Source organism: Gossypium hirsutum, chromosome A08 (assembly GCF_007990345.1).
Source record: "Gossypium hirsutum isolate 1008001.06 chromosome A08, Gossypium_hirsutum_v2.1, whole genome shotgun sequence".
NCBI classification, from domain to species: Eukaryota; Viridiplantae; Streptophyta; class Magnoliopsida; order Malvales; family Malvaceae; genus Gossypium; species Gossypium hirsutum.
In genome coordinates this window covers 108,470,998-108,482,269 of record NC_053431.1, presented here as the reverse complement: position 1 = coordinate 108,482,269, position 11,272 = coordinate 108,470,998, and the positions used below count along the sequence as shown (strand labels likewise).

The 11,272-nt window shown below is 35.7% G+C and overlaps 1 protein-coding gene across 1 annotated transcript; it reads left to right on the top strand.

Moving 5' to 3' along the window:
* Positions 1–444: 444 nt before the first annotated feature.
* Positions 445–2,194, top strand: LOC107930103 (malonyl-coenzyme A:anthocyanin 3-O-glucoside-6''-O-malonyltransferase-like). Its single transcript, XM_016861669.2, has one exon. The coding sequence runs from the start codon at positions 562–564 to the stop codon at positions 1,228–1,230; it is 669 nt and encodes a 222-aa protein (XP_016717158.2). The 5' UTR covers positions 445–561; the 3' UTR covers positions 1,231–2,194.
* Positions 2,195–11,272: the final 9,078 nt, after the last annotated feature.

Genomic DNA, 11,272 nt, shown 5'->3' with positions numbered 1-11,272 from the left:
CGATTTTTGACAATAAATAGATAAAGCCCTAATACTATTTTTAAAAATAAAAAAAGGAACTTTCTTTTTATTCTTCGCATGCAAAATTACATCTCGAATCAATATATATAAGAATCCAAATATGAAGAGAGAAATAAAGAATATTATTATGGTTATATTGTTACACTTTCTCTTTTTGTTAGAAATTTTATATATTTTCATTTTCTATGATATGGTATAGGATACTAGACACGTGCTTTTTTTTTATAATTATGAAATTTATTTATTGAAAACAAATTATAAACTCGAGCTGCTCTACCCTTTATAATTTTAAGAAGAAATTATATTAAATTGTGATTTCACGTCATCTCTACCTACTGTTATCACGCTGCAATACATTTTAAAACTAATTCAAAAAAATTTCCCCATATATGGTGCCGTGGAAAACATGCGCTCGACACACATGTACTAATTTTACTAGGGTTTTGCTTTTCTGGTGAAGATTAGTGATTATTGCTCCAAAGACCAATCTATCGGTAACATATCCTCCATTTCTGAACTCTGAATTATTAGTTCCCTTCCATGGCTGAAGGAGCTTTGGCGGTAGAAATTGTGGGTCGCTACCCTGTGTCTCCACCACCAAATACAGTCCCACCTACCTCCCTTCCTCTAACTTTCTTCGACATACCATGGCTTTTCTTCTCCCCAACTCAACCTCTCTTCTTCTACGACTACCCTTACCCTACTTCTCACTTTTTATCCACCGCTCTTCCACCACTCATCCACTCCCTCTCCCTCACTCTCCGGCACTTCTTTGCTTTGGTTGCCACCCTTGTGTGCCCACCCCACTCATCCAACCCCCCTTTCATTGTGTACGACCGGTCCAACTTCTTCTCCTTGGTTGTCGCCCAATCCACCGCTGATTTTCATCACTTGTATTCGAATCATCAGCGTTGTGTCAACGACTTTTACCCACTAATCCCTCCTTTGCCGAGCGGGGAACAAGAGGAAACTCAAACCCTTTTGCTTGCTGCACAAATCACCATTTTCTCTAATGTCGGTGTTTGCATTGGGTTTGCGTATCGTAATGTGGTTGCTGATGGGAGAAGTTTCAACAGCTTCATCAAGACTTGGGCTTCTCTTTTCAGAGACCCTTCTTCGTGCTCAATCAACTCATCGCTACTTCCCTTCTATGATAGAACTGTGATAAAAGACAGTTATGGCCTTATGGGTTGCAGTCCATTTTCTTGAACCAATTGAGCAAAAGAAGATCTTCAACAAGCATGGTCATAGGTGTTTCAGACTCGGACTTAGACTCAGCCATGGTTAGAGCTACTTTCCTTATGTGTCCTGATGATATGGAGAAGATTAAAGGGTGGATTGTTGGTCGATGCAAGGTGAAAAACATGGACCAACCACCACGTTTAACACCATCGAATTTAACATGGGCTTATGTGTGGGTGTGTTTGATAAAATCCCATGAGAAAGTAAATGGGAAGTTAACTGGTACGAACCCTAGTTACTTCGGGTTCAACGCGGGCGGTACAACCCGGTTGGGATATCCGGTACATGCTGCTTATATTGGTAACTTGCATTGGGTTTGCTCGAACAATGGCAACTCAAAGTGAGCTTAGCGGAGAAGATGGGATTATAGTTGCAGCAGATGCTATCGGGAACAGAGTTAAGGACTTGGGCGAAGCATTTCTGGAAGGGGCAGAAAACTGGATATCAGTACGGGGGGTGTTTTATGGGTCGGATTCGGAGCTATCGGGAACAGAGTTAAGGACTTGGGCGAAGCATTTCTGGAAGGGGCAGAAAACTGGATATCAGAACGGGGGGTGTTTTATGGGTCGGATTCGGAGCCCCATGTGATGGTTTTCCGGGTCACCGAAACTGGATTTCTACGAGACAGATTTTGGGTGGGGAAAGGCAAGGAAAATAGAGGAAATTTCAATGGATAATGCAAAAGGGAAAGCCGTTTGGTTCACCCAAAGCAGAGATGTGAAAGGCGGAATAGAGGTGGGATTAGCATTACCTAAGCCTAAAATGGATGCTTTTACATGTTTCTTCACTCAATTATTGCCTCACCATTAAGCTGTTGTTTCATTTCAGCAGAGTTTAAATAATGTGATGTCCTTTTGTTTTTCTTTTATGTCTAGCTAGCAGCAGGTATAGTATTATGTATTGTATAACGGAGGGTTTTTATTAAAATAATATAAATTATAAATTATTTATCAAAATAACATGAAACCTACATTAATTTTGGGGGTGGGCATGTGGCATTTGGCACTGGCAACAAACACTACCCTAAAATATAAATGTATCATTATCAAATAATAATTAATAATTATAATACATGGATGTCGCACATACAATAGGCGACACCTTGCAAATTTTGTGATTCACATTACTAGGAGGGAAGCAATTATTTTGTACCCCTTAATTTTAAACTTTGATTTAATTTAATATTTTCTATTTAGTTCTTACATTTAATAATTTTGTGTTTAGTTTATATCTTATATATTTATTTACTTCCTTTCATATGAATGTAGTATCTCAATTTTTAATATTTGTTTTTTTAATACAATACCTATAATTACCTATAGCCCATCCCCAACCCTTAAATAAGAGAATCATGGACTTTAGCATACTCAAACTCAGGTATTCCTGCATTGACAACAATGTCGGTGCCAACTAAGCTAAGACACAATCAGCATCTTATATGGTTTTTTTTTTCAATTGTTAAAGTCATTCATGGTCACTTGTGAGATGCGGGATTCTTATACGTGGCTCGCATGCTAGGGGGACTAAATTGGATCCCCCACTTATCAGTGCTTTGGTGGAAAGATGGAGACTTGAGACAGACACATTCCATCTTTCTTGTGGTGAGTGTACAATTACACTCAAGGACATTGGTTAACAACTCGGTCCATCGGTCAATGGGGAAGTCGTTACAGGTAGTGGCAAGTTGCCGATTGGAGCACTACATGCCAACTACTAATGGATAAGATGCCAAACAAGTTTAGGGGTAGTCAGATTGAGATAGGATGGTTGGAGGACAATTTCAAACATATCAAGCCTCCGCGATTGACGTTGAAAAAGAACAATTTGCGTGCGTATTCATTTTGAGGTTGATCAGGGATTTGCTTGTGCTAAATAAATTTCAAAATTTGGTATATTTAAGATGACTACTACTATTAATCGACTTAAAAGAAGCGGGATGACTCGTTAGAGATCCACAGTGCTGGCGACATTGTATCGAGAGATGTGTCAGGCAACAAAACCAGAAAAAGATAAAATCGACGGTTGCATACTCCTTCTATCGTGGGCCTAGTATCGACTACTATTTTTACGGCTCCGAGTGGACACCCTTTATGTATTCTCACTCATAATATGGTAAAATTCATTTCATAATATCATTATCTTAATATTTTCTTTATGATTGTAATTTTGAAATAACATATTATTTGAATAGGTAGAACAATCGCGCGAGACACACATGTTTATTGAACTAGCTGAAGGATATCCAGCTAGCGTTAGATCAACAATTCGAAGAGAATGTTAGTTTATGAAATTTAAAGTTATATAATATTTACTTCAGTATTTTAAATTAAATATTAGGCACGTGCTAACATTTATAAATTCGTACTACAGTTTGTATGGATGCCATACGTAACGCTCTCTACCTGGCCTGATGAACCGAACTCGAATATCGAACGTCACACCAATCACAGATGTTACCTAATCGTTTTGGTTTATTTTATGTAAAATTTCTACTTATGACTATTGTAAAGTCCAAATTTCTATTCAAAGTTTTTTAAGCATGTACTACAAGTGTTTTGTAACAGTCCAAACCCGTCTCCATCACTACATTAAGGTTATGAAGTGTTACTGCACAAAACAAAACCTTTGAATTCAAAACAAAACAAATAATTCAACTTAAGCATAAAATCTAATATTTTAATTCAATCATAGCAAGCATACACATTTGGGCCATAAATCAAGTTTTTGAGGCCTTAAAAACAATTTAGGGACCAAATCAAAACAAATCAGAAAGTTCAGGCAAAACATGAAAAATGGTGAAACAGAGGTCACACGGCCATTTGGCCAGTCCATGTGACACAGCCTACACCGTGTGGATATTTGAAGTAGGGACACATGGTCTTGTCTCATCTCGTGTGTCTACCCATATGTGCATTCGAAATAGGGCCATACTGCCATGTCACAGACCGTGTGCTTACCCGTGTGCCTATTTGAAGTTTGGTCATATGGTCGTGTCGCTAGGCTGTGTAACTCTCTGATGTCATGTGGTTCAACTTACACTTAAAATTTAAAAGACACACGACTGTGTAACAACTCGTGTATAGCATAATTTTCCCCTAAAATAAGCCATTTCAAACACCATTTCTTAATTTTCAAGCCATACCATCTACAACTAGTTTCACATGCATAAAATCACATTCAAAACACCAACAACATGCCAAACATTCATCCATTCTAAGTCTAACCAATATTTCATTCAAAGGCACCACATTTCACACACCAACTTAGTCTCATTCACCATCTCAAAGTCCTAATTTGAACCTATGCCAAACATACCAAAAAACCATTCCACAACATGTCATCATCTATTATCATTAACCACAAAAAGCTTGGAACCACTCAAAACAAGCCAAATCACTTGAATAACTTTTAACCTATTACATGTCATTTATAACCATTACTAATTTAACCAAAGACTACCAAAAGGATTAAGGGATAGTGTGATCGTGCTCCGACGCAATTCCAATCGACAAAAATAAATGATTAAAAATTAGAACATTGCTCATTTAAAATTATGCATACTTTTCCTTCCAATTCACAACCAATCACAAGGTTAGTAGATATATTAAAAAACATATCCAATCAATTAAACACGATACATATCAATATAAAGTTCAATACATAATTCCTCAATCTTTTACTCAATTTGTTCCCTTTTCATTTCATATTCATATACCATCATATTCCATTCCATGTTTCCCTAACACAGTTCTTTCGTATACACATCCATTCATTAAAACTTAAATCATCCATTGAATCAAATGAAATAACATCAAATACTTGGAAAATACTCATATAACCATTTAATTCTTTAAACACCACATTAGTTAACATATTTATAGACAATTAAAACATATAATCACACCAAGGCATAATATTCATTTCAAACTATACTAGTTCAAACATTCATCTATCAAAATATATCACAAATCCCACATTGTGAGTATTAATCCATTTCTTATTCTAATAAACCCCCTTACATTTCATAACATTTACATTTTTTACTATCTTAATGCATAATCTTCTTCACATATTATGATAATACAATATTTATCTCTTTTACTCATATATACTATTACGAACCTCTTATCGTTTTACACATTACATTTGGATCCTTTTTTCCATCCGATGAACACAATAAAGATGATTGAAACCCCAGTACACGTTTCATATTGTGCCATAGTCCAACTATGGTCTTACATGTGCACTGCATGGCCTTGCCATGGTTTTACGCTCCTAGTGTCATAACCCGGTTATGGTCTTATCATCAGAATGCCATAGCCCAACCATGGTCTTACGTTTGAACAACTTCCATAGCCTCACTATGATCTTACGTAAACGTTGTCATGGTCCAACCATGGTCTTGTACATTTTTATGTCGTGTTGCCATAGTGTCTTTCAACCATGGCCTTATCTGTTTCCTTCAACTAACAAATTTGATTCGCATATATACACAAATAGATAATAATTTATTGAAATAGTAATTAATTGAATTAACCAATTTACAATGTTTCCTGAACTCATAAATGACTTCTAACACGAACCGACCACTATTCTGCTACTTTGACTTTTTCGCGATTTGTGTCTTTTCGAGTTATTTCTTGATTTAGATAAATATTATTATTCGATTAATCCCATTCCAAAATTTAAAATATTCAATTTAGCTTATAATCCTCAATAATAGAAATTTAGAAAATTACCCTCAAAGTTTACATTTTATGAAATTTAGTCCCTAAACCCGAAACTTGCAATTTCACCATTTTTAATCATAAACCATGCTAGCCGATTTTTACTTAATCTTATAACAACCCATATTTATAAAAAATTTACAGTTTTTCCTTAAATTTTACAATTTTTATAAATAAGTCCTTAAACCTTTAAATCATCAAAAATTACTTAACAAAATATGTATATTTAACAACAAAGCTTAATAATCTATCAATTAAATTCACAAACACACTTAAACATTCACGGTAAGTCCTTAAAATTTTAATATTTTTACAAATTGACCCCGAGTTAGATAGATTAAGCTAAAACGATTTTAAAAGCATAAAGATCATTAAAAACGGGATCAAAATCACTTACTATGCATGGGAATTGGCTTAGCCAAACCTTGAGGAATTGATGCTTTTATTTCTCTTAAAAATGGTGGAAATTCTGATGGAAGAAGATAAGTGAGTAGGTGATAACATTTTTTTTGTTCTTTTGTTATAAGTGAATAGGTGATAACATTTTTTTTCTTTTGTTTTATTATATTTTACTTATCATTTTAATAATAAAAATATTATAATTTAATTTAAAATTCATACCAAACCGTCCAATCACATTAACTATGGCATATTTGCCATTTAAAACCCCTCAACTAATCAATGAACACATTTAGTCCATATAAACTCATAGTGATTAACTTTTGTAGCTTTTACAATTTAGTCCTTTTTACTTAATTAGCTATTTAACGTCAAATTTTATTAACCAAATTTTAATATGACCCTAATAACACTCTGTAAATATTTAATAAAATATTTACGAGCTCGGTTTATAGAAACGGGGTCTCAATACCTCCTTTTCTAAAAACCACTTGAACATAATTATTCATTCAAATAACATAAATTATCAACTCAAAATTTATTATAATACTATATTTGACTCGTAAATATTAAATAATAATATTTACAGACTCACTCTTTGGATTTGTGGCCCCGAAATCACTATTTTCGACACCACTAAAAAACGGGTTGTTACATATTTATAAATACAAAGATACTTAAATTTTTCTGTGATATTTGCGTGTAACTTCTATGCTTGACTAAATGCCCTATAATATTAGTATAAACATAATCATGGGTTCAAACTTGAACACGCCTATAAGCTCATTCTATGTGAATAATAGCCCAATCCGCCACTGCTTGGCGTAGCCCTAACATCGTCCCTCAGCGCGCATTCCTTTACAACCTGAAACAGGAAATAACCTTTGTAAGTTCATAAGAACTTAATGAGACAATCCTTAAAATACTTGTTTCATTACATAACAGTGCATCAAATGTTTTGCATCTCCTTCATGTGTCTTTTGACCTTTCTTGTTTCCCCTTAGTGGGGTCTTTACTAATATTTTTCTTTTACATACTATAATTATTCTTTATTACTTTTGGCCTTTGCCTTCCTCTCAGTGTCTCTATTTCCTTATCTTCATATACCTATCATTAAACCATCACTTTATCATAGTCTCAAGTGCATCACCTACTCAGGTGGCTTATTATTCGTTACAGGCGTACCATGTTCACAAACTCATTACTTCCTTCAACCCTTTAAATCTTATATTTACATAAATCTTAGCCATTTCATTTACCTTATTAATAAACTTACAATCTCATTCCATACTTACTGACTTTACTATTACCATTAAGGAGAGGTAGACTACGTGATTACTTATCACAGAGTTCACCATTTCATTTACATACGGAGCTTTTCTTTAAGAGTTTCTTACACTTATTGTATCTTCAAAGTCCTATTCTTACCATTCTTTCATAGTTCCTTACATGCCATTCATTCAGAATTTGCCGTGAAGGCATTCATTCCTCTACTTCGCCAATAAGGCTTCCTTTTCTCAGACAACCATATAAGTTTCCTTAACCATATTAGCTGTGACAGCCCAAAATTGACCCTAGTCGGGAAGTGGTTTCGGGACCACAAAACCGAGTCATAAAAATAATTGATTTCCATATTCTATGCTTATTATGTGTGTACATGAGTATGTGGAAGTTTCATTCTCCAATTTTTCCAATTGCATGAGAAATTATTAAATAGGGATTGATATGAGACATGGTGAAAATATGATAGGCTAATTTAAAATGGTCTATTAATGCATGTTGTGAAAATGATGGGTTTGCATGTCAAATTACCCAAAATTTGAGCTAGTGGTTGGCCATGCTATGGGTGGAAACATGTTGGGAACATGTTGGCCTAGTGAGGTATGTAGGAAAAAAATAAAATAAGGGGCATGGGCATAAAATAATGAAAAGGAGTATGATGAATACAAAAAAAATGTGTGTAGTTGTTCCCCCCCCCATTGCCGTGAGCTAAAGAAAAGAAAGGAGAAAATTTTTGTTCATCCTTTCTCATCTTCATTTAGCCGAAACTAGAAAGAAAAAAACAAAGAAAAAAAAATGCTCATCCTTTGGTTCATCCTTGGCCAAAAATTTTAAGGAGGAAGGAAGAAGAAAGGTTGAAGAGGTTCGGCCATGCATGTAGCTAGGCTAAGGTATGTTTGATGATGTTCCATGAGATGCATGCATGTTTTAGTTGTTAGCTTGAGTTCTACCTAGCCCATGGTCTAAATCTTGCTATGTGATGGAAATGACACTCGGCCATGGATGCATCATTCTTGGTTGATGTTTGATGTTGTGGTGATGAGGCATGAGGATGAGTTAAGATTCGGCCTAGGTGGAGTTTGTGTTAATGCCATTGCATGCTAAATATGAAGCTTGATAATGATGCATGTGATGGTGGCTTGATGATTCTTGAACCTCCTTTTTAGCATTTTTGAGTGAGCACATATGTGCATTGGTTGCTAAATGGAGAAGAATCGGCTAGCAAGTTGTGTGCTAAGGCCGAATATAACTTTTGCATGTTAATGAGCAATGCATGTGTTAAATTGATGGAAAGGGAGAGGATGCTTTACTAGTGTGTATATGTGTGTATTAGCCAAGTTTTGAACTTGAAACAAAAGGGTGTTTAGTCAATACAAGTGACCATACTTGTAGAATGTATTAAGTGTTGAAATCGGCCCCAAAATAGACATGCATATTCGGCCAAGGGGGAAAAATTAGCTAAAATGTTGAGTTTGATTCATGATTCCGTACATATGTGACTTTAATGTCTAATGTATAAATATGGGCTAAGTGCCTTGTATTCCTCTTTTCGATGCTCAAATGATTAAATCAATTTATTTGTTTAATTAAGCTCAAGAGCAAATGGGAACTAAATCCGATAAAGGGAAGGAAAAAGTGGTCGAATAGCTATCGGAATCGTTCGACAACACCCGAGGTAAGTTCTTGAGTAAGAGAGCTTAAATTAAGATTTGATTAGATCATGTTTTAAGCAAACAAAATCATGCTCTTTGTGTGTGGCTATTGAGCCGAATTTGCAAGAATGATAAATGTTTTGTGTTTGAGTTTTGCTAACGAAAATGAAATACGAATGGGCCATGATTTATTGTTAAATGTGCATGGTTATTTGAATGTTGTCCGGGCTAAGTCCCGAAGGCTTTGTGCTAAGTGACCATATCCGGACTAAGATCCGAAGGCATTTGTGCGAGATACTAATTCCGGGCTAAGCCCGAAGGCATTTGTGCGAGATACTAATTCCGGGCTAAGCCCGAAGGCATTTGTGCGAGTTACTAAATCCGGGTTAAGTCCCGAAGGCATTTGTGCGAATTACTATAACCGGGCTAAGTCCCGAAGGCATTTGAACGAGGAGCTATATCCGGTTAAATTCCGAAGGTACGTGATTTGGGAATGAATGAACTTGCTGTAAAATTCCAGTTAATACTCTCGAAACATCCCGACATTGAGGTATGTTTCGTATGTGCTTGAATGTAGTTGAGCCCTTACAAATAAGTATTCGCTCAGTTGATAAACGAGCTACCGGCCTTTGGCCGAGTTGATCTTTTGTGTATGTACATAAGGGTTGATAATGTGAAGCAAGTACGATATCGTAAATTTGTGCATATGAAATTATCCGTTTAGCTATATGAATGCTATACTTTTGTTGTGCTGGAATTCCTTGCTCAAAACTTACTAAGCATAAATTGCTTACTCCATTTCATTGCTCCTCTGTTTTATAGATTTGGTTCTCCAGCTATCGGACTCGGGATCTTGAGGTCAAAGTCGCCCACACTATCAAAGCCCCCTTTTGGTACAATTTTGGTTGAACTTCGAAATGGCATGTATAGGACTACCCGTTTGTTGTGGGTCGTGGACCCTTTGAACTTGTATAAATTTTGGATAGCCATGCGAAAATGGCTTATATGTGTTTGAGTATATTGTTATAATCATTTGGTGTGGATATGCTTGACAAGGATTGGCCATGGGGATGGTTAATCACTTTCATAAATTGTGCTATTTATGCAAAAAGGGCTAGTTGAATCATGGAAACCATGAAATAGGTAAAGTCTACCTTAAAGGCAGATGCTGACAGCAGCAGTGATGTAGATTTGGAAAATCACTAAAAATAGTAGGAAGGTAATTAAATAGTGAATAAATTATGTAAACAAACCTTGATGAATCTACTTTCATAGGAAAGTAACAAAACAATCATACGGACAGTATGTTAAGAGATATTCAGGTTCTCGTGAGACAGGGCCAGAACGGTTTCTGGATTTCCTGTTCCGACTTTGGAAATTCATTATAAATTAACCAGAGATAATTAGGAGTCATACCATATATGTATAGATTCCTCTCTGAGTCTAGTTTCTATAGAAACAAACGGCATCAGTATTGGAGCCCTGTACAAGGAGATATCCAAGTCGTAATGCGCAAAGGTCAGGGTAGTCGATCCCTGTAACATGGGAGATTTTGACTAATAAACTGTACTAATTGGCCCGACCAAAAATTCTAGAAAAAAATATGTAGATGGGCATATGAGTCTAGTTTCAGGGAAAAATTACGAAACTGATTTTTGAGTTGTGAAACTCAAGATATGATTTTTAAAGCGACTATTACGCAGATTGGCAGTGTCTGGAAAATTTTTAAAAGTCTGTTAACACCTCGTGTTCGACTCCGGTGACGGTCTCGGGTTCGGGGTGTTACATTTGATTGGTATCAGAGCTACGGTTTAGTCGATTCTAGGACTACCGTAATGCGTTGGGTCTAGCTATACATGCCATTTTATTTGATTACTTGATAGTGTGGTGATTTCTGACAATTGTAAATGTGTTTATTTATAGTAATGGATCCTGATCCCGACCGAGAGG

Coding starts and splice junctions, on each gene's coding strand:
- LOC107930103 (XM_016861669.2), top strand. CDS start 562: ATGGCTGAAGGAGCTTTGGCGGTAGAAATTGTGGGTCGCTACCCTGTG.